The sequence below is a fragment of the Melospiza melodia genome, chromosome 20 (genome assembly GCF_035770615.1).
Source record: "Melospiza melodia melodia isolate bMelMel2 chromosome 20, bMelMel2.pri, whole genome shotgun sequence".
In the NCBI taxonomy this organism is placed as follows: Eukaryota; Metazoa; Chordata; class Aves; order Passeriformes; family Passerellidae; genus Melospiza; species Melospiza melodia.
In genome coordinates this window covers 5,098,206-5,120,471 of record NC_086213.1, presented here as the reverse complement: position 1 = coordinate 5,120,471, position 22,266 = coordinate 5,098,206, and the positions used below count along the sequence as shown (strand labels likewise).

General features: G+C 48.8%; 2 protein-coding genes across 5 annotated transcripts in view; one reads left to right on the top strand and one right to left on the bottom strand.

Moving 5' to 3' along the window:
• The first annotated feature begins 2,537 nt into the window (after positions 1-2,537).
• Positions 2,538-12,684, top strand: PRKAB1 (protein kinase AMP-activated non-catalytic subunit beta 1). Of its 3 annotated transcripts, none has more exons than XM_063173029.1 (8): positions 2,538-2,723; positions 6,794-6,962; positions 7,369-7,535; positions 8,402-8,495; positions 9,190-9,304; positions 10,479-10,612; positions 11,055-11,123; positions 11,207-12,684. In XM_063173029.1, the coding sequence occupies exons 2-8, from the start codon at positions 6,804-6,806 to the stop codon at positions 11,282-11,284; spliced, it is 816 nt and encodes a 271-aa protein (XP_063029099.1). In that variant the 5' UTR covers positions 2,538-2,723; positions 6,794-6,803; the 3' UTR covers positions 11,285-12,684. The 3 variants fall into 3 exon arrangements, with proteins under 3 accessions (XP_063029099.1, XP_063029101.1, XP_063029100.1); XM_063173031.1 differs by lacking the exon at positions 2,538-2,723 and adding an exon at positions 5,941-5,964; XM_063173030.1 differs by lacking the exon at positions 2,538-2,723 and adding an exon at positions 6,170-6,373.
• A 2,410-nt stretch (positions 12,685-15,094) lies between these two features.
• CIT (citron rho-interacting serine/threonine kinase) overlaps positions 15,095-22,266 on the bottom strand; it is a 68,041-nt gene continuing 60,869 nt past the window's right edge. The window contains exons 40-47 of one of the 2 annotated variants that reach the window (XM_063173417.1): positions 22,169-22,261; positions 20,840-20,948; positions 20,616-20,744; positions 19,874-19,954; positions 19,190-19,268; positions 18,874-19,071; positions 17,734-18,037; positions 15,095-17,048 (exon numbers count right to left, since the gene is read on the bottom strand). In XM_063173417.1, coding sequence (XP_063029487.1) covers positions 17,025-17,048; positions 17,734-18,037; positions 18,874-19,071; positions 19,190-19,268; positions 19,874-19,954; positions 20,616-20,744; positions 20,840-20,948; positions 22,169-22,261 — 1,017 coding nt within the window. In that variant the 3' untranslated portion in view covers positions 15,095-17,024. Of the gene's footprint in view, positions 17,049-17,733; positions 18,068-18,873; positions 19,072-19,189; positions 19,269-19,873; positions 19,955-20,615; positions 20,745-20,839; positions 20,949-22,168; positions 22,262-22,266 lie in introns of both variants that reach the window. The other variant, XM_063173419.1, reaches the window with a different exon arrangement.

The following is a 22,266-nucleotide window of genomic DNA, read 5'->3' as shown; positions in this document are numbered from 1 at the left end:
TTTTCTAAGCCCTTGGACAGTTTCAGAATGAGGTGAATCACAGCAAAAGGAGGTTTCCAAAGTTGTGTGGGCACCAGAGGATAGGGATAGGCAACTTGAAGTATCTTTTAAACTGCCTGACAAGGGTTGAGATCAATAGGAGCTAGGCACCCGACTTGTTCAGAAGCTTTTGGAAACCATACTGGAAATCTAACTTGCATCTTGTTCCTCATAAATATCTTTGAAGTCTCACTCTTAATACAATTGAGAATTGAGCCATTGTACCTTCAGTGCTTCTGAAGATAAATGTTGGTACCTTACAGTGCTATTGATTGGTATAAAAATAAAGGCTTTATATTAAACCACTTAATGTGACAGAGAGGAGAGAATGCAGCAATTCCTCTAATGTCCTTAGTGCTTCTGTGTCATAGGTAATCTTATTTTTGCTTTACTAATGTATTGGTATTGGTTCTCTTCATTTATTTATGTTTACATAAATTTTCAACCATGTTTGGGAAGTGCAGCTTGTGCTGGAAAGAGGTCTGGTCCCTGGACAACCACATTGTTCTGATGTGTGGCAGAGACATCCCAAAACAGGCAGCAAACACAGGGAGCATAAATGACATTTTAGTGCCCAAATCAGCAAGGCCCTAGTGCCAGCAGAGGACGTGGAAGGCAGAATGCAGGTGTCTGACTGAGGAATTTGTGCCTGCTCCATATTTAGAGGGGCATGTATACAAATTCCATTATCTCTGAAATTCATTGTCACACATCTAGATTTGGATTTAATCCATTATTCTGCATTGGGCCCTCCTTATTTGGTAGGAAAAACCCCCTGTTACATTATATATGTGCTGAATGATGTTATTTGATGAAACAGAGGGAGGTGGGAAGCAGTAAGATGTATTTCAACTCAACATCTGTGTCCTGGGTGCATGAACAGAGTCTTCCTTCTGCAAAGCTGCTTCAGGCTTCCATGTTTTGGACACAGTGTCCTCGCACACTGAAGGCACCAACTAATGCCTCAAGTGCAGCTCCCTTTTCTTTCCTGCACATATTACAGGCAGAGACAGATGGCAATTTGAAATTGCTGGCCTCAGCTCCTGGATCATGTTGGCACCTTTGGCTTCTTACAAGGCAGCTGCATTCTGCAAAACAGCCCAGTGCACGTATCTTGATATGTAATCCTAGAAGAGGCTTCTAAATATAAGTGGGGGTTCTTTGCTGCTGTATGAAGGGGGTCAGCCAGACACTCAAAACGTGGTGTAAGTTTCTTCAGATTGCACAAAAAACAAATTATCTCGGGGATAATATGAAATTAAATTCTTGGGGTGCCTTCCTGCAGGCACAGCCAGGGGTTTACAGCCTTCCCCTGAAGATCAGCACTGGCTCTTCAATTTATGTTGTTGCAGCCAGGATCCAGGAGTGGTGAGGTTCCAGAAGTTGTAGCTTTTGGACCTCTATCTTTGGATATGTGCTCACAGTGTGTTCTGCCTCTCAGCCTGGAAATAGGTTGTATCTGTTTGCTGCCACAGTGTCCCTCACTCTCAGCATCTGTTCAGGTGCCTCTGCTGAAACAGTGGGCAAACATCTCTCTCTAGGCTCATTTCCTCTCCTGCACCCTAACTTGATCTGCCAGTTATTTATTTCTGATTGCCTCAGAAGGGGGAAGATGGAGTCATCTCCCCCCTTAGTTTTTACTTTGTGTGTTTGTGTGTGCACACATGCAAGAAGAGTTGAAGGGTTGAATTCCCAAAGGCCAGTAAGATCTAAATACAAGGAAAAGTCACTGGATTGATGGGAGCCAAGCTGGTTAGAAGCATCCTGGTTACCTGACAGCTGCTCAGGAGCCTTTGTGGAAGGTGGAGTCCATATCACCAAACCTTGAACAGATGTGGAACCTACCCTGGCTTTGTAGGAGATAGCTCCAGGCAAGGCTGGAGCCCTCAGGGCTCTGCAGGGCTGCTGCCTGACCCCCACCTTTCTGAGACTGCCCTCAGTCTCCACAGGCAGCACCTTCAGGCTCAAAAACTACCTAAATGTTGGTTTCCTCTTACAATCCTCCCCACTCCAACCTCATTTTGATTTAGCAGGTCTCAGGAGGTGTGCAGTGTGGGAGCAGAGGAGGGATGCAGTGGTGTGTGAGGGATTTCTTCTGTGCACTCCCAGTTTTCCATTTCCAAGCACAGCAGCACGTTCTGCAGCTCAGCAGGACACGTGTCCCTGAGAGGGGACTGAGCCTCTAAGGAGGCTGCCCAACCTCCTCTGCTGCACTCCCTGCCAGCCTAAGGGGGCTAAACCCACAAGGGACCTAAAAGGAGGAGGGGGCCTGCAAACATCAATCAGCCATTGCAAAGATGGAGGAATAAATTTGGGACTCCAAGACAGCAAGAAATTTACCCTGTCTGGAACTCTGGGTAAGTTCTGTTCTGCTCCCACACAGCTCACTCCCCACAGCACTCAAGCTGCAAGAAGCACTTGCTCATGTGTCCTTTATAATGTGATTTATGGCATGTGTGAATCTGATCTCCCAGCTCACGTCTGAGGATGGCTCCTCTGCGTTTGTCATCTCTCGCTGGAGGGCTGAGTCAGCTTCCACACCACTTGCAGTGACTTCTCTCTGGCTAAATAAGCTTGCATCATGTCAAGGGAAAAGAACTTTGCCAGATTTCAATGGATTCTTCAGGACTTTGAACTGCACAGCATGAGGCTGAAGGCAATTCTTTTTTGACACCTACTCTGAGGTAAGAGAAGGGGAAACTCCACTGGAAGTGAAGTATCCAGACCAAAGCAGGCTCTGTGGTCATGGTGAGCTGTGGCAGCCTCACGTTCACTTTTCAACCAGTATTGAGTGGAGGCTTAATTGCCTTTTGATTTTAATCAATTAACAAGAGAGATAATCTAAATAGTGAAAATGAGAGATTCTGGCCTAGAGCATGGTGTTTGGTGAGTGCCATCCCTGACTTCTGGGCCTGAAAAGCTTGTAATGTCACTCTTCACTCCATCTAATCCAAGACATGCATTCCCCTAACACAAGTCTGTCCTGACCTCACACCTCTCCTCTTTGGTCCTTCCTCTCTTTTAAAATGAGTCAGCTGATAGAGAGGGATGGTAAGTGATATCTCCAAGGGGGTAGAGTGACTCAGTAGCAAAGATGTCACTTCACTTGACCCCTCAGCCTGTACAGCACCCAAAGTGCTCTGTAATGATTCCCAGAACTTTGACCAGCTCTGCTGAGTCTCGTCATTTTAAGAGCCAAGAACCAAACTGCCTTAAAATTAACTTCTGACTAAGATTTAATAGTCAGGCCAGGTCTAGCTCATGTTTACTAAAAAAGGTAGGTGTGAGGGGAGGAAAAAAGACCTGAGCTTTGCTTGTGGCTACTGACATGGCAACTAACAGAGACCACAGAGCTCTTCATATCCTGCAGGTCTTTTACAAGCCTCTGCTTTTAAAACTTCACATTGTCCTAGGAGGTGTTGTGGCACAGTCATGACACCAGATGAAACATTTCATCATTACTGTTATCTTGTTTTATGGGCTGTGAACAGTCTGAAAGAGAAATTTGGTTTTGTTTGTTTGTTTTGGGGATATTTTGTTTGTTTTTTTTAAGGGAATTTCTTATTCAGAATTAGTCACTTGTGTTTTCCCCTGCTCCTTTTACCCCAACAGGGGCAGAGGTAGAAAAGGTATTTTGTAGTCTTCCTTTGGAATGTGGAGGCTGGTTCAGATGGGGTGGAACAGGGGGAGTTTTTATGCCCTTCAGGCTGCAGAGCATAAAAGGAGGCAAAAGTCACAGATGCTGTTAAAGGGAGGAGCAGAACTCCAGGGCTCCAGAGAATCAGTGGGAGGCTGAGCTCTGCCAGGGCCTGTGGCTTGTCTTTAGCTAATCCCTCACTTCCCACATCTCCTGCACCAACAGCTGTGAGGGAATGGGGCTCCCACTCAGGCTGAGGGGAGAAAACAACACTCCAGTGAACGCAAGGACGTGCACACAGACGTGTGTGAGGAGGTGGGGGATGATCTAGGTGTTCATGGTGGGATGTCATCCAGCCCTCTCAGGGAGCAGCACCTGACAGAGTGAGTTACAGCTGAGTGCTCCAGGAGTGTGCTACACCCACCTTTCAGGGTGAGGAGAGACAAGAACCAGTCCTGAAAGAGAGCAGACACAGGGAAAACAGGGAGAAGGAACAGTGAGGCTGAGATGCCTTGTCCATGGCCTCTGTCCTGTCCACAGGCCAGCAGCTCCCAGAGCTTTTGGCATGGAGCACACCACGGATGGTTCATCACCATGGAAGGGGGAACCATCACATTTTAACACCAGACTTTAAAATGAATGCTTGTACCTACCACAGAGTAGTTACCACAGCCTCATGATCTGCTAGCAGGCCTTACCCTGCAGTTTGTTACCACTCTGTGGTTCCTAGAAAAACAAAAATCATTGCAAAGGCCAGGCCCCAGATGAAGGTACTGTGGCCTGTAGTGGGTCTATGTGGCTGCTGTGCAGATCATCACAATGGTCCTGGATGGGCAAATGATGGGCAAGACAAGGTACCCTGTGCTGCAAACAGTGCTGGCCAAGAAAACTGGGGAGAACAAAATAATTGGGGTTGGAGACAAGAATTCAGGAGCACTAAATGTGTGAAATGCCAAAATAACAGCAGCTGCATTTTACAGCAGGGGCTGTGTGCAGGGCTGGGGAAGAGCTGCCTGCACACACTACCCTGGCAGCCCCTGGCAGCCTGTCCTGGGCAGGGTGTTCGACCCCAGGGGCAAAAAGGGAGCAGCTGTACCCCAAAACACAGCGGGAGCCAGCGCTGCACTGGCACAGCCATCCCGGCAGTGTGTGGATGCTTCCATTTGGTAGGAGTCCTTCTGTCTCTGTGCAGGTTGCTTCTATTTGTAATGTCAAAAAAGCAATTTACCTGTAAAGAGAAGGGTGACACACCTGCAGGCCTCAGCACTGTAGCAGTGAGGAAAGGCGAATAAAAAACCAGTAACAGCTGGGGGGAAAGCCAAGAGTAAAAAACCAGTAACAGCTGGGGGGAAAGCCAAGGGTAAAACCAGACAGTGTGAGTGGGGAATGCTTTGAGAAATGTATCAGTGTCATTTCAGTTGGGAAACATTTATCATTTAAGGACTTGGCCTTCCATCTGTACCTCCTCAGACGCCAGAGCTGACTGTTCCAGCGTGCTCTGACCGCCCTCAGGGACGCACCATTGCCCGAGGCTCCAACACCGCTCTCAGGCACTGCCCGGGGCACAGCGGCTCCCGGGGCAGGCACGGAGCCGTGCCCGGCAGCAGTGGGGGCTGAGGAGGTGCGGGGGTAGCCTGGCCTGGAGCTGACCATGGAGCCTGCCCTGGGGCACCCCATGGAGCCCCCCGTGGAGCACCCCATGGAGCTCCCCATGGAGTTCACCATAGAGCTCCCCATGGAGCTGACCATGGAGCCCCCCATGGAGCCTGCCATGGAGCTCGCTATGGAGCCTGCCATGGAGGTCCCCATGGAGCCCGCCATGGAGCTCACTATGGAGCCCACCGTGGAGCTTGCCATGGAGCCTGCCACGGAGCTCTTCATGGAACCCGCCATGGAGCTGACCATGGAGCCCCCCATGGAGCCCCCATGGAGTTCACCATGGAGCTGACCATGGAGCCCCCCATGGAGCCCCCATGGAGTTCACCATGGAGCTGACCATGGAGCCCCCATGGAGTTCACCATGGAGCTGACCATGGAGCCCCCCATGGAGCCCCCATGGAGTTCACCATGGAGCTGACCATGGAGCCCCCCATGGAGTTCACCATGGAGCTGACCATGGAGCTGACCATGGAGCCCCCATGGAGTTCACCATGGAGCTGACCATGGAGCCCGCCCTGGAGCGCGGGCCAGCCCGGAACGGCAATGCCGGGCTCGGTTCCCCCCGGCGGGTGCGGGCCGGGCCCGGCGGAAGCGGAAGCGCGGCGGCGGCGGCGGGAGCGCGGCGGGCGGTGGGTGCGGGCCCGGCGGGGCTGGGCAGGGCAGCGGCGGCTCCCGGGGTCGGATCCCGGGGCTGCCAGGCCGGGCTGGGCCCCCGTGCCCCGCGGAGGTCCCGGTGCGCCCGCGGGCCCCCTCCGTGCACACCCAGGCGGGGCTGGGTCTCTGCAGGCGCTGCCGCTCCCGGAGGAGAGCGGGGACAGAGCGGGACTGAGCCGTCCCAGGGAGCGGTCACAGTCCCCAGGCTGCCAGAGCTCCAGGAGCGCTGGGACACCGCTCTCAGGCACTGGGTGGGAGCGTTGGGTGTCTGTGCAGGGCCAGGAACTGGCCCGGGTGGTCCCTGTGGGCCCTTCAGCACGGGACATCCATTCTGTGATTATTTGTTTAGAGCCCCCCTCGGCTGCTCTCAGCATCCTCAGCAGGGTGAGATAACTTACTCTAGAGCGGTCACATTTCAGGCTGGCTGCTTTTGGAGCAGAAGGTTCCCCTGGTGTTGCAGCTGGCGAGGTGGAGCGCTGCGTGCACGGGGGGCAGGAGGCAAAGATCGAGCCCTTGGCCTGGGGGGGCACAGCAGCTCCGTGCTGTGTGCCAGGGACCTGCTGGGTCAGCTGCCTGCCTGGCTGGCTCCGGTAGAGCTGCTCATGTAGAACATCATCAGCAGAGGCTAAAAACTGTCAGTGCCTTTGTTCAGAGCGTGGTGTCACTTCACAATGGGTTAATCACGTTTCTGAGGCTCTTCAACTCAAAAGCACAGCCTAAGGCTATTAATGAGTTTCCTTTCCTGCCTGCTGGTGTTCCAGCCGTGGGAGTGCTGTGCTGATCCGGCTTTCCCTGCTCCTTTAGATCCACGGAAATGGGGAACACGAGCAGCGAGCGCGCGGGGCTGGAGCGCCATGGGCACAAAGGCGCCCGAGGGGACAGCTCAGGAGGAGCCACCAAGGAGGGAGACAGACCCAAAATCCTCATGGACAGCCCTGAAGATGCAGACTTGTTCCATCCAGAGGAAATGAAGGTATTGCTGGTTTGTTCTCCCAGCACTGCTTGCTTGGAATGCTCTGGGGCTGTTTGAAACCTGCAGGGATTTGTCATTGAGTTTACACAGAGCTGTCCATCCCCCTTCCTTCCCATGCCAAGGAGAGAGTGAATTGGTGTTTAAGCAGGTATAATTGGAGGGAAGAGCATTATTTTGCCTTCCACTCTTCCTGCAGATTTGGAAGGCTTTAACACCTTTGCAGAATTTGTGTAAATGAACTTGTGAACAGTATCTAGAAATGCATTTTGTGTTCTGCATCTGACAAAACCTGCTTCTAGTAAACTTAGAGAATCCTGCCTGAGGGCAAAAAAAGCTTTCAGTACAGCACAGGTTCTCTGAGTCTGGCAGGAAAGAACCTTTTTTGATTGAGACATTGTGCTTGCAGGCTCCATTGGAGAAAGAGGAATTTCTAGCTTGGCAGCAGGACCTGGAGGTGAATGACAAAACCCCCACTCAAGCTCGGCCTACGGTGTTCCGCTGGACTGGAGGGGGGAAGGAGGTTTATTTGTCAGGGTCCTTCAACAACTGGAGTAAGATTCCTCTGACAAGGAGGTAAGGGAGTGCTGCTGCAGCATGTTCCCCATGGACTGGCAGTGCTCAGAGCCATGGGGGAGGTGGGCAGCTCAGAGATGGGATTGGGCTGGGTTTACCACTGTCCTGCCTCTCTCCTCTGCCCCTGATGACAGAGTGGCTTCTCCATTCAGTTCACTGGGCACAGCACACAGATAACCCCAAACTGTCCCTGCTGCGAGCCTGGAGCAGGGAAAGGAGAGCTGGTTCCATCACACACAGTGTCTGTGACACATCCTTGCCATGTCAGTGGCTTTTGCCCAGCTCAGAGGGCTCAGAGGCCTGGTGGAGCAGCATCAAGTGTTACTCAGCTTTTCTGAGATGCTTCTAAAGCCTTCTGAAGAATCAGGGACTTCACAGCCCTGATTCCTCACAGAGTTTGGAAATTGCCAAGCAGCAGCTCTGCAGACCCAAAGTAACCCAGAAGTATTGAGTTGCTGCTTTTATCTGCTCATTGTTCATTTATTTCATGGGCATTTGGGAAATGCAATTTATGATGGCAAATACTGAAAGGCAGGGAAATATGAGAAAGCTGATCTTGTTCCATCAGCAGATAAATGAGGTCTCTTGTGCTAACAAGTAACATGAAGATGTGAGAGTGACTTTACAAAAGCTCAGTGCCAGTTATGGGATGTCAGGAGTGTGGGGGGACTCACTGTCACAGAGGAAATTATCATGAGCATTAATCATCATTTGATTCCTTGCCTTTGGATTGCATCAGAGATTCTCTGCCTGTTCAAGGTTTTGCATGAGGAGGCTTCTGCTCTGTGTCACAGTGTGTGCCACAGCTTAGAGACCAAGGCACTTCTCAGAATTCTGCAGGGCTGATTGTTTGTCTTGAATTCCAGTCACAATAACTTTGTGGCAATCCTGGACCTGCCAGAAGGAGAGCACCAGTACAAGTTCCTCGTGGATGGGCAGTGGACACACGATCCTGCAGAGGTGAAGTTTGCTTTGAGTCTCTGCTTATTGATTGAGGCATCTGAAGAGGAGAAAGGGGCTGTTCAGGCTGGTGACAGAGAGGTTTCTGCTGGCTGCTGGCCTGGGTGGCAGCATCAGCCTGAGCTCAGAGGGCAGGAGATGCAATGAGGGACAGGATCTCTTGGCCACTGGTTCATAAGTGATGCCAAGCTTTGCTTGCCCAGTGCCAAACTGCCTTTTAGAGCATTGCAGCACTCCTGGCAGCCCAGAGCTTGCTGTGCCTTCCTGGCTCTCTGTGCCAGCATGTTGCTGTTGCTGCTCTAGATCTTTTCACAGTCCAGTAATTGTGCCAAAATCTACCAGGCCTGTTTTTCCTCCTCTGCTATAAAAAGAGCTTTAACCCCAGCCTGCCCAGCAGTTCCCCACGTGCTCAATGTCCAGAGCTGGTGTCACAGGTAACTCCAGCCCAGACTGACCCCTGCCTTGTCTGGAGCCTGTGGGCTTGGCAGGTTCAGCTGGCATTTTCCCCTCCCAGCCCTGAAAATCCTGCACTTCCTCTTAACCTAACACTCATTGAGCTCTTCTCACATCTGGTTCTGTCACATTTCAAAATTAATTGTATCTCATTCTTGGTAATGCTGATTGTGCAGTTCTGAGAATCTATTAGTCCCACAGGCTTTTTTTATTCTGGTTTTTCTGTCTTGTCTTTTGGCAGCCAGTAGTAACCAGCCAGCTGGGTACTGTCAACAACATCATCCAGGTGAAGAAAACTGACTTTGAAGTGTTTGATGCTTTGATGGTGGACTCCCAAAAGTGTTCAGACATGTCTGGTATGAGCTCACTGGTAACTTTGCATCACACTTTTTAGAGCTGCTCAAAATTGCATTTTCCCTTTTTAGCTGAGTTGAAGCTCCAGCAGAGATTAATCTCCTCTTGTGTCAGGCCCTGGGATGTGTGCAGGAATCACAAATGCCCAAAGGAAGAAAGTGGAATGCACAGAGGAGGAAGCCTGTGACAAAGCAGCACAGACCTGATGAGGAGGAAGCCCTGGGTGCTCAGTAACTTTGTTTGCCCCTGCTGTGTGCATGGCTGGGTTTAGGGCAGTCACTGGTGCATCAGTCTCTGCTTTACCCCATCAAACCAACGTTGACAGCCTGCACGGCTCCTAATTCAGTCTTCTCTGCTGAGGAGGTGGCTGAGGGGGTCAGGGGTTGCACTTTAGCAGGGAGAAATTAGATGCATCTCAGTCATAACACAGGCTGGGGAGTATCCTCACAGTGTAGTGTAAATTATCTACCTAAGAATAATACAAAAATGCCTTCAGTTTCACGTTCCAGTGGGGTTTAGCTTGAGCCATGTCTGAGGTCAGCCCTGCCCTGTTGGCTGCTGAGCTCTGTAGGGATGGAGGCCATGACTGAGGCAGCACCTTCCACCCTCCTTCAGCAGACCTTTGAGCCCGGGGCAGGAGGTGTGCTTGGGTGTGTTTGCTCTGTGTGACTTTGCCCTGGACAAAGCCTTTTTGGAGGAAGTGTTGTGTGATTGTGGGGCAGGCCAGGAGGAGATTCTAGCAGATGCCTTCCCCCACAGGCTGTGTAGCAGTGTTTCCTTTCCCTGATCAGACTTGGAAGGGCTCTTCCCACAGCCCAGCCTGCAGGGGGGAGCAGTTGCCTTTCTCAGGTGCTTCCCATGTCCTTGCCCTTGTAGGGCAGCCTGCACTGTGGGCTGTTAGCAGAAGTGCTGGGCAGAGGTGACAGAGAAGTTCTGAAGTGCAGTTGTGCCCTCAGAACTCTGCTGCCCAGAACCTCACAGCTCCTTCCAAGTCAGACTTTGGGCACCTTAAATCCCCCTTGGGCAGTGACTGATCCTCTGGCACTGCACCAGCTGCTGCAGTTGTACTTAAGTGCCATTGATTCCTTTAGGCTGCATGTACCTATAAAGAGCAGATGTTCTCACAAAGCATTCAGGATGAAATATTTACCATATTTACCATTTGATCTCTGGCAGAGCTGTCCAGTTCACCCCCAGGACCATACCACCAGGAGCCCTATGTCTGCAAGGCAGAGGAGCGCTTTAAATCCCCCCCCATTCTCCCCCCACACCTGTTGCAGGTCATCCTGAACAAGGACACAGGCATTTCTGTGAGTGCATCACTTTGGTTTGTTAAATAATGCCCGTGAGGGTGGGAACAGGTAGGGAAAAATCTGGATATGGGCATGGGACAGCTTAGGAAAAATCTTAGGAGAAGTTATTGTGCTGGTGAGTTCCTTATTATATATGTCCACAAGGATTCATCTGAAGTAATTCTATTTTTCTCGTTGACTGTCTTTAAAATGGAAAACTAGAATGTGCAAAAGCTTAATCTTGGTAACTGTTAAGACACCAGAAGCACATGAGGGATAATCAGTCTGATTCATGGTGCTGGTGAGGATGCAGAGGGTTTTACCCTGGGGTTGTTCTGAAATGTGTTTGTGATGGACTCAGTGGCTGGTCACAGATGCTGTTTGTCACCCCTCAGCTGTGAGGAGTGAACTGTCACGCTGTCTGTCACTGTTACTGTCACACTGTCCCTGTTCTCTGCAGTGTGACCCTGCTCTGCTCCCTGAGCCCAACCACGTCATGTTGAACCACCTGTATGCACTTTCCATCAAGGTGAGAGCCAGGGCATGTCGTGCCCAGGGGCAGCCTGGGTGTCTGGCCATGGCACTTGCTCACTTGTTTTCCCTCCCCTGTAGGATGGAGTGATGGTGCTCAGTGCTACACACCGTTACAAGAAGAAATACGTGACCACTTTGCTGTACAAGCCAATATGAGCATCACAGTCATTTGTGACCAATTGTTCTGGGCCAGTGCAGTCTCAGAAAAAAATGCTTCACTTAACCAAATGTACTTCTGCTCTGTGCTGTAGCAAACAAACTCTGATTTCATATTTTTCCTGAGACTTCCAGGTTCTCCTGTATTTGCCTTATTTTGTTAGCCCCACCGTGGAAGTTCTTGGAAATGGCAGCTTCACAGCACCCAGACAGGTGGCCAAGGTGTCAGTGCCCCTTGTCAGCTGAGTTAAAAAACCACCAATTTAATTAGGCTGAATAATGTCAGGGCAGCAAGAGATCAAAGAGCTTTAGCAGCAAGGCAGACTGGGAGTCTGCCAGCCCAAAGTCTGGAAAGTTCAGGATTCTTGGGGAATCTGATTTGAGCATAACACTCAGCAAAAGCAGGCTCATTACTGCTTCCATTGCTCATCAAACACTATTTCAGTAGCAAGTTCCAAACTTGCCTGGCTGAAGTAAGTGTGAATATTGATGATCATTTTGTAGCAGCCTTTTCTGGGCAAAATCAGCAACATAATCATCACTACAAGCTCATTATTATTTTACGGTAGAGTGGGGTGCACTGTTTCTACTGTGAATAGCTCTGTAGTTTTTTCTCTTCATGAGAACTGAAATACATCTTTTCCCCTGTGGAATTTCTGGTAAAGACAATTGTTTTTAATGGCTGGATTTTTCTGTAAATCATAACTGTGTCTTGCAGTAATCTGCTTTTGGAAAACTGGTTTCTCTTGCTGTCACTGATGAGGACTTCCTTAAGCTGAGAGAGGAAGGAGATGGATGGATTCAGTTTAGGGATGAGTCCCTCAGTAACAGCCTGAGGGTGACTGTAAGTCTCCTGTGTCCAGTGGCCAAACTCACCCCTCAGTGTCAGCAGAGTGCTGGATGCAGCACCCTCTGTGCCCAGGGCTGGAGCCAGGCAACATTTTATTCTGTTTCTGTTTTCTAAGTGATTCTAGTAGTGCCAGGCTGCCTGTCCTTGGTGCTGACAGCCTGTTTTATCCCAAAACAAATGCAACATTAATGCAAACCTGCTGCCAGTGTGCTTGTTGTGGTGCCTGGGGCACCGTGCCCGTGCCAATGACAAGCAGCGTCTCCCAGCGTGGGGGAAGCACTTTGCACAAGTCTGTGAGGCCTCAGAGTGGGGACAGAGCTGCAGCAGCCAGCGTGGGGTGAGCCACAGTGGGAGGGTGCCTTGCCAGCCTGGGGTCTGTTCACCAGCCGTGTTGCAATATCTTCAGTAGCTGAGTAGATCTGGGTCTAGTGCAATGGTTTTCTCTGAAAACTTTTTCTTCATTCTGTGCTATGGATAGTATTTAGTATTCTGAACTACAGAATTGCTTGTTTTCAACCTCTTTAGAAACAAATAAAACATTTTCAAGAGATGTGGGTGACTTGTCTTGTTACTACCCTTCCCTCCTGTGGTAACCTTGCCTCAATGAGTTATTTTGTTATTACATGTGATTTCCTGATTGCAGTTTTATGCCTTGGTGGGTTGTACAAGCTTTTCATTAAATGATGCAGACTGAAACACTTTCTCCTCTTGTACTCAGTCAGTGAACAAGACCAAGGTGTTCATGCTTATTTCTGATGTAAAGTTTAGAGGAAGGACAAGAGTCCAGTTATTTAAAAGCTCCAGCAGCAGAGCTGGAAAGCTTGGGATGGTTCTTAAGCCTCCTGTCAGCTTCTCTTTGTTCCAGCAGCCACTTCAAGCAGACCTTTTTCCCCAAAAAAGAGTCACCAGGGTGACTCTGCAGGTCCAGCTGTGTGAGGGGACAATCTGTGACAGTTTGTATTCCTGCAGTGTCCAGGGAATGCCAAGGCTGTGGGGTGTGTGCTCAGTGCTGGTATTGCAGAGCATTCCATCTTCTTCAACAGTGCACCAGTTATGGTGGAACCCCAGGACAGGAAAAATTGCTGTGTAGAAAGCTTGAGGATTTTTAATTTTGATTTTTTGTTTGTTACCCCCGGCCCTGTGTCAGCTGGCAGAGGGCTCAGTACAGGGACTGCAGCCACCACCGCACCATCAGCTTTTGCAGCCCCAAAGGTTGGGAGCCCAGGGTGGGCCCCAGGCTGTGGAGGGCCTGCAGGAGGGACCCTCCCTCTGCTCCACCCTTCCCTGCCCACAGGGACCAAGCCCAGCCGTCCCCAGGCCTCCCCAGCCACAAGCAGCAGTGACGGAGGTGAGCTGGCATCCCAAGTGACAGTGCCAGGAGCCACAGATCTCCTCAGGTAAGCCTCTGCCACCCTCAGCCCCCCAAAGCCCTTTCTCTCCAGCAGGATGAAGAAGAGGAAAGGTGGTTGGTTTGGTTTTTGCTGGGGGGTGGGTTTTGGGGTGTTGCATTAGGGTTTTTTGCTGGGTCATTTTTGGCTTGACAGGTGAATGAATTAATCACTCTGTGTTCCTTTATTGCAATGGGATGAATCAAATCCCTCCAAAGGCAGAAGCTGGATCAAGAGTTGGATTTATTAGCTCACTTACATTCCCCACCCACAGCTCACAGTCTGTGCTGTTATGTTTATTCTTGGCTGTTGCTAGGAGAGCACATTTTTTTAAAGGTAGATGCAGACGCTTTTGTTACAGTCACTTTTGGGGACCCTGGAGTAAACCAGTACAGGAATAACAAGAGCTCCCTGCCCTCCCCAACCCCCTGAATTTCAGCACAGCATGTGGGGGTCAAGCTGACATGGATTTGTGTAAGGTTCTTGGGAATCAGAAAGCTCAATAAATAATTTTTTTTTACTCCACCAGTTTCTGGATTAATTTAGTTTTGTTACAATTCGGATCATGCATCATAGGACTGCAACAATGAGCTTTAAATAAGTATTGTTTGTGCACAGTAAAAGAAATAAAGGAACATTGAACAAGTCAGCATTTCATCATATACATCATAGTAGGCACAATAGATAAATCAAGCAGCTCAGGGTTGATGGAGAGCATGTTCATGGAGAATGTCATGTAGACCAAATTGTAAGAGGAGCCATTGGGTACCCACCCCCAGAGCCTCCACCAAGCCCTTTCTCAGGGCTGAGGGGGTGGGTATGTGCACAGAACCAAAAACACTCAACAGTAGGAGGACAAATTAAGTTACTGTAGGCAGCAGTGTGAATATTAAAAACCTCTTCCTGTGAAAGAATACTTCAGACCCTGTAAAAACTAGTTCAGTTAAAAATAGATGTATTTACATTTAAGTCTGATCTAGCAAGTTTTCCCAGCAGGTGTAAGTTGAGCTGTACAGTAACTGCAGGTTGTACTCAATCTGACTGGATTTGTGAATGGTCTTTTTTTAAAGTTGCAGCTATTAGGCCTTAAAGCACCAGCATTTTACAGCAGTGGGATGAGGAACTGCCTCCCTCCACTTTGCTCCCAGTACACTGCTGGGATAAGTCCCAAACCTGTCATTAGATCACACTCTTGTTAATTAAGAAGCCTTTTTTCCAGCTCAAGATGTGTGGGGTCACTTACCAGGGCAAGACTGTTTTCCCAGACACTCACAGGTGCTCCAGCTCTGCCCCTGTCACAGGTGAGGCAGGACTGAGTGTGGGTGCTTGCAGTGACTGCTGCTCTAGTGAAGCACCTGGATAAACCCACCTGGGTCCATGCATGTGAACATGCCTGGGGTTTGTGAAGCCACTTATGCTACTGTTCAGGGAATGAAGAATATTAAATGCTGAATATTGCCAGGGTTTGCTCTGGGTTCAGCTCTGACACCGAGGATTCCCCAGAGCCAGGGAAGGGGCAGGAGGGGCAGGGGCACTCCAGAGAGAAGGAAGCCGTCATTTCACCATGCCAGGTAAGATAGTTATTTGTTTTATTTGGTTATTGTTCAACAACAAAGTTCAATACTTTCCCGGTGGAGCTTTGAACTGTCCCTCTGGTTCCCTCCCTTGTCAATAATAAAAAGGTAATGAAGAAAAATCCTGTACTTTTAGAGACCTAAAACCTCATTTATGCTAACAAGCTTCAATTGCAATTTAATGTTACAATATTTCTTCATGGGAGCAGGAGGACTGAGGCGAGGCCCCTCCAGTGTCTGAGGATGGCTGTCCACAACCACCAGTAAAACAAAAAGCCAGTGTTGAAAAACGCACAGTTTACAATAAAAAAGTAGAAACCAATTCAATTCCCTTTTGTTACGAATATAAAGTTTCTTGTAAATATGTACAGTCCTTTGAGCTATTTCTAGAGCAGGAAGCATTTCACGAACAAGACACAAGATATACACTTTCAGGACTCAACAAGCCCATTTCTGAGGTCTTGAAGATCTTCCATGAGATGCAAAGATTTAAAGACTGATCTCAGTGACCTTTCGAAATATTCAGACCAGGAGACAAAAACTTTCAGCAAATTTCCTGCCAAATCATCTGACTGAAAATAACCCAACAGACAAGAGAACAGAATACAATATTCATGAAACTCGCCAAGGGACACTGACAAGGCATTGGAATTTTGATGGGTTTCTAGAACAGGTTAGCACAGGCTTGCAAGGGACTAGCAGAAGTTTTAAGTGTGGCGCCAAGGGAAGAAGACTGGATGCAGTTTTGCTCTTTCCAGTTGTAAAGAACGTGGTTGTTCACTTAGAATGTTGCTATTGCAGAGTGAATGGTCAAAACCTGCTTTGAAAATCATTTGCTCTCTGCTTCATGTTCACAGCAAAAGAGAATAGGAAGCAATAAAAGGCTCGAGGTCAGACACGGGGAAGCCAAGGTGTGTCAGCAACTGCCAAAGCTGCTCCCTGTGGGTGTCCTGTGCCAAGACACCGGATCTGATTGCACCACAAGCTACAGCTCACGGGAGGAGCCAGCCTAGGCTGCTCCCCCTGGGGAGCTGAGGCTGGCAGGACTCATTGCTGAAGAGACCATGTCCAGTGCTGAGAGGAGAACACAAATGTGACTGTGATTCTTGTCATAGAATAAGGCTTGTTAAATCTTCGGTGCCAAATTTCCAGAGTAATTAACGGCTATTTGCAGCGTAATCTAAAGGTTTCAGTTAATTTACAAGTGAGGTACAATACACTACTCAGCAAAGCAACCTAAAAGGAGAGAGCCAGTGATGGTGCAGCAGCATGCAGTGAACTGTCATGCAGAAGACCTGAATAAAGTCTTACAACCCAGTAGCTTATAGGTAATGCACTTTGTCTCAGGGCCGGGCAGGGGGCTTGGTTAAAGCAGGGGTCTTCCCTCCCCATCAGAGCTGCTCTAAAGCGATTTTAGTGAGAACAAAATAACTTTCAGAAGTGGCAGGTGAACAGGCTAATCAGAAGAAATTTTTCATGTGTTCTGTGGAGAACATCCAACCACAGCTCCTATTGAAAGACTCACTCACCTTGGCCCTTCTGTTTCCAGGCCATCAGGGGCTCCCAGCACATCTCAGAACTTTGACCAACTCTCTGTTAAGGGGTGCTAACCACAGTGATGACCTGGGGTAGGACACAAGTCCCATTTCCTGGATGAACTACTAGGGACTAAAGTGGATACAAAAAGTTCATGAACTGCTTGAAAGAGTAACAGTAGTACAAAGTGCAAAAACAGGAGTGCAGGAAAGTGCAGAGAAATTAACTGAGCTGCGAACGGTCTTGGAAAGCATCACGGCTCCCGCTGCGGAGCGAGCTTTGGCCCAGGAATGCTGTTTGGGAGCTGGGCTGCAGACAGATGGAGTGCATATACTCAGTATATTTCCTTTTTTTCCTGCAGGTCAAGACGAGTAACTTTGTCTAGCTGAGACTTACACTGAAGACTGGTCCCAGACCTGGCAGGGAAATAAAAGGACAAGTTACAAGTCACAGGTGCTTCTCTTCCAGGCAGGAGGTGGTGGGAGCAGTACATTCATCACCTGCTGCTGCCACAGAGCCAGGGCTCCTGTCATCCACAAACACTGACATGGCTAATAGGAAGAGTAGGCCTAGGTTAAGGTCTGCTAAGGGGAATGGAAGGGGCAATGGGGTTCAGGTTGAGATTGCTAGAAGTAAGGCTTGTATTGGGGTTGCAATAAATAAGATTGGGAAGGAAGTTGATGGTTGAATAGGTTCTTTGATAGTTTTACTACTCCATCTGCTAGAGGTTGTAGGAGCCTGAATGGGCCAACAATGTTTGGGCCCTTTTGGCCTTGTATGTAGCTTAACACAGCAGGCTCCCACATTCCCTGCTCCAGATATTATTCCCCTTCAAGCCCTCTATCACTTGCTAGTAAATGCCCAATTGCTTTCATCCCCTTCTAGGGTCAAGCAGCTTTTGCAGTGCCAGAACCAGCCCAGGGCTGGTGGTCACAGGGCCAGTGAATGACTGACACCATGTGGGCTGTGCTCCAACAGAATTTGAGGAGCAGGGGGGTGAGATCTGATCTGCTCTTGAGCTTTCCAGTGCCACCAGCCCTTCTGCACTACACCTCCAAGCCCTTCCCCGAGAACAGACATTCCTGCAGGCTCCTGCCTTACCTTATTGACTTGAGCAAGGGGAGTCCTGGCTCCGCTCACAGCCACCCTGCCTCGGCCGCTGTCCTCGAAGAGCCGTCCCGGGGAGCGCTCCCTGCGCGTGCTCAGCAGCCGCCCCGGCGACTTCTCCCTCTCCAGGGGCCGCCCCGGGGACTTGTCCCTGCGCAGCTCCGTGCGGCCCTCGCGGTACCGGTGCGGGGTGCTGGGCTCCCGGGGGTGGCTGGGCCCTTCGGGGGGCCCCGGGCTGGAGGCCACGCGCTTGGTGATGTGCTCGTTGTACGTGGGGGGGCCTCTCTTGTTCGGGCTGCTGTCATTCAAAAATAATTGACGCGAACCGCTGAGTGACAAAAACCTCCCGTCACATTTTCTTTTAGCAGAAATGTAACTTTTCCCCCTGCACCCTTCAGGTGAGGAGCATCAGCCCCTCCCTGAGGCAAGATGGAAAATGCAGAGGTATTTTGGCAGCTGGAGTATCCATCACGTGAGCCACACTGGCAATGTGCCTTAATGAATTGCCGGTGTAAGTCATGTTCTCTGGCCTGTTCTGTACACAACACCTTCTCATACACTCCAGCCATATGCTTTTCCATATAAAAATACACTAAAATTTGATATATGTGTTTTCACACAATTTTCTGTAGCTCAGGGATGTTCAGGCCAGGCTGGGATGAACTACAAGCCTCAATTTTTGTTTCCTGTGCACACAGTGGCACCATCAGCCCAAGCATTTAATTACCTGTATATCACATCACAACTTGCCAGCACTAATCTCCCTAAGGCAGACCCATTATTTGATAGAAAGAGGCTCTTGCTTTACATCTTGTTACAGCCAAGCCGTGTTTAGTGTCATATCAACAGTATCTGAGCTCAAAAAGCTTTGAAGGCAGAGCTCTATCACAACATCAAAGCAAACCAGCACAAGGTCACAAAGCATTTGTGGAGATTATCCCCATCTAGAGCTGATGTTTGTTTCCTTGTGGATATTAAGCCATTAGTGACTCTATTACAGCATTACAGTAACAGTCACTAGGCTCTAAGAACAGAACAAGGGCAGCCCACCACAAAAGGCATCAGGAGGGAAGTTTGCTCTTGAGGCACCCAGGGACTGTAACACTGACATTGTGACACCTGATGTCCCCGTACCTGCGTGTGGCAGAGGAGCCTCTGTGGTGCTGTGGCGGCTGCTGCTGCTCATTGTTGGTCTCCTTCACCAGGTTGCCCTTACAGCAGATCACCCTTAGCTTGTCCTGGTAGGAGGAGGCCAAGTAGATGGCTCCTGAGGAAATGGCAGGCCCCAGGTACCGCGGGTTCGGGATCTCCAAGTGGGCTCGTGCCGGGGTCCTGGGGAAAATTGCAGCAAAAAGTCTTTACAGTGGCAGCACAGTACTACCTTTTCCTGGCAAGTCCATATATTCCTGCAAAACAGGCTGCTCAAAGAGATGAAAAGAGAACCACTTACCCTATAGAAGCTCGTGCCTGAATCTCAATCACTTCAAGGGAATTGAAGTGGGTCACGAACAGATAGGGCTCCCTGTAGGCTGGAGGAGCAGTGCAAAGGCAGGAAAAAACACAAGATACAGTCTCTATTAAAAACTTCTAAAACACAACAGCAAGCACAAGAGAGGCTGACAGCCCTGTGGGAAAACTAAGGAATACATTATATGTAATGACACAGACACCATCAGTATAGGGGGAGATGCAAGTTTAAAGAATTGGTGCTTTGAAACTGTATCTCAAGGACTTTACTAACCAAAGTATCATGAAAAAGGCATTAAAGCCAGGCTATTAACTGAACAAAATCCCGTTAAGCAGTGCAAAAGGCCTGGGGGAGCCATGCTGCCCTCATATACTCTTCACTGTTTCAGAAACTTAGAGCATTGTTAAAAATTCCAATAGCCAGTGTCGGACCAGGAACATAGAGGAAATGGAATTCAGTTTAGTTTTCCTTAAATTGCTTATATTTCAGAGGGTTTGCCATCTGGATTTAGAATAAGCTTAAATAGTGGGAAAAAGCTCTATAGTTTCTGGAATAATTGGGAAGGGAAAAGAAGACAGAAGGGCTGAGTGCAGAGTACCCATTCCACAGGGATTTTTCCTGTTTCAATAATCTCCACAATCCAAGGGGTTTTCCCTCAACACTTACCAAAAGCTAAGGGCAAGCGGTTCCATTTCAGGTCGTCTGTCCTACTGCGTCTTCCATAGGAATCCACAAAGACACCAAACTCTGCCAAGAGAAGCCACATCAGGTCATGAGCATCTGCCTGAGTTTTATTCATTTAGAAGGGACAAAGGCAGTTGTTCCCATGCTTTTTATCAGGGATATCTTACAAATACCAGATTGCCATGAATTAGTCTAAATGCCATGGAAGTGGTTGGATGTAGGAATACTGCCAGGCCAAAAGGTGCTGTGATTCCATGTCTCTGTTCCAGCTAAACTAAGGTCATTATTTAATCTACAGTTGGGCAGGTGATGGCATTCCTCCCATTACTCACCCAAAATTACTGCTAGAGGGCTTCAGAAGGTTTGTGCATTCCCATGACAGTATACAAGAGGGCAACAGAAGCAGCTATCCAAAAAAATAACACCCTCTCTTATTTAATCACCAGAAGGTTAAAAAGTCTCATCTGTCTGCACAGAAACCAGACAAAACCCAAGCCTGAGAGCCCCTGAACATCTTATCAGGGTAATCAAGCACCTGTTTGCACTTTACACACTGCCTGCAGTCCTTCCCTTAGGCACAGAAATCTTGTGCAAAAACTGATCCACCAGGCATGGAGAACTTTTAAACCAAAGCAGGTTGTCCAAAATTCAACAGCATTTGGGTACCTTCTGCAGCTCAGAGAACAGGAGTAGTGCAACACCTGCACATCCATGCACCACTTACCATGGAAACACAGCAGATACTCCTCCCTCTGCCCTGCTGGGTTCACTTGGATGATACTGACTGGGAAACTGTTGGTGGAAGCAGCAAACACAGCAGAGGCCAAAGTGTGGTCATTTTTATCCAAAAACTCTGCAAAGAGAATGGAGAAAGGCTTTGATTTGCACCAACTTTTTTCAAAACCGCCTGTGGAGCCACTTGGAGCATTCTCAGGAATTATCTCCTACCCTCCAGTGTGTACTGCTTCATCTCAATTTCATAGAACTTGTTGGTTCCAATGATGATGCTGTAAGTGGTCAAATGGATGCAGCTGCAAGGCTCAGAGGTTTCAATCTCCTGCAAAAAAGGACAGCATAGACAGATATTAGTCCCCTGTACCAGCTTACAGATAACACTGAGTCTGGAAAGTTGGATATTGCTACATTTATCTTTACAAAAGGGAGAGGTGGCAATCTCAAAGACCCAGCAGTCTTTCAAAAGCATGTGAACAAAAACTCTTCCTAGAAGAAAGTTTTGTTTTGTTGGAAGAGATGCTTGAATGTAGACTTGCATATCAACTCGCCTCTGGATAGATTCTCTTCCTTTTGGAAAAATACACTGTTCTGGAAGATATTCTGCTCTGCAGCTCAGATTTCTGGAGCAGCAATGAGCAGCTGCCTTGTAGACCACAGCCCATCTTCCTTCCTTCCTTCTTTGTACATGATAGAGAGATGCTGTCCACCAGGACCTGCCTTTTGACTGAAGAGCTGGGATACTCTGCAGGTTAGCCTGACACAATGCTCAGATTCCCAGATCTTCTGAGGACAAGATTCCTTACATAAATCCTACTTTATCTGGAAATTTTGTTGGCAGAAAAGAAAAGCATATTCTGGGCTTGCTGCCATCTTGTTAGGATCTAAATTCAGTTGTCTGGATTAGTGGAGATAAGGAAAACCTGCCCTCTAAAACATGCCTTTGCATGTTGTGCATGTAAGCCCTTGTCAGAGGAAGGGCTGCAGACCCTCAGTGTGAGCAGGAGTTGGTGTCAGCTGCAGTGCTTGTAGACATTCCAGGTGTGCCCAGATCTCCATCAGTCATGCCTTTCCTCCTGAGGAGGCCAGATCTGCATGGCTGTGCCCACTGCTCCCTCCAGCAGCCTCAGACACACTGGAAAATGAAATGGTGCCTGCAAAGTCACCTGCAGGGGCTTTCACCCAGGGAGGTGTAGTTTGTGCATAGGAGAGAACATGAGTTTCTGGGTGCCAGATATTTTAAGGCAGCTGGTGTTTAAACTTTTTGTCCTGAGGAGAGATCTCTGAGGGTATGGTTACAGCTCAGCCCAATATCTCAAAAAAACCACAATTCTGTTCTGCATCTCTCCAAAAATGCCAACTCTTATTAAAGGAAATTGCTGCCTACTCCACTTTGAGTCAGTGCACAGTGCAATTTGTTATCATTTTAGCTAGCAAACAAATTTTCTCATGCTCACAGAAAGGTTTTAGATGTTTGCTCCAAAGCAAAGGCTTAGAGCACAATGTGAATTAACCTCAACTAGAGCAGGGAGTTACTAAACTCACCTTTCTGATACAGAACTTGCTCAAGCTCTCGTTGTATCGCAGAACCACCACTTTATTGGGCATGGCTGCACAGATACAAAGACTGTTCTCAACCTGTG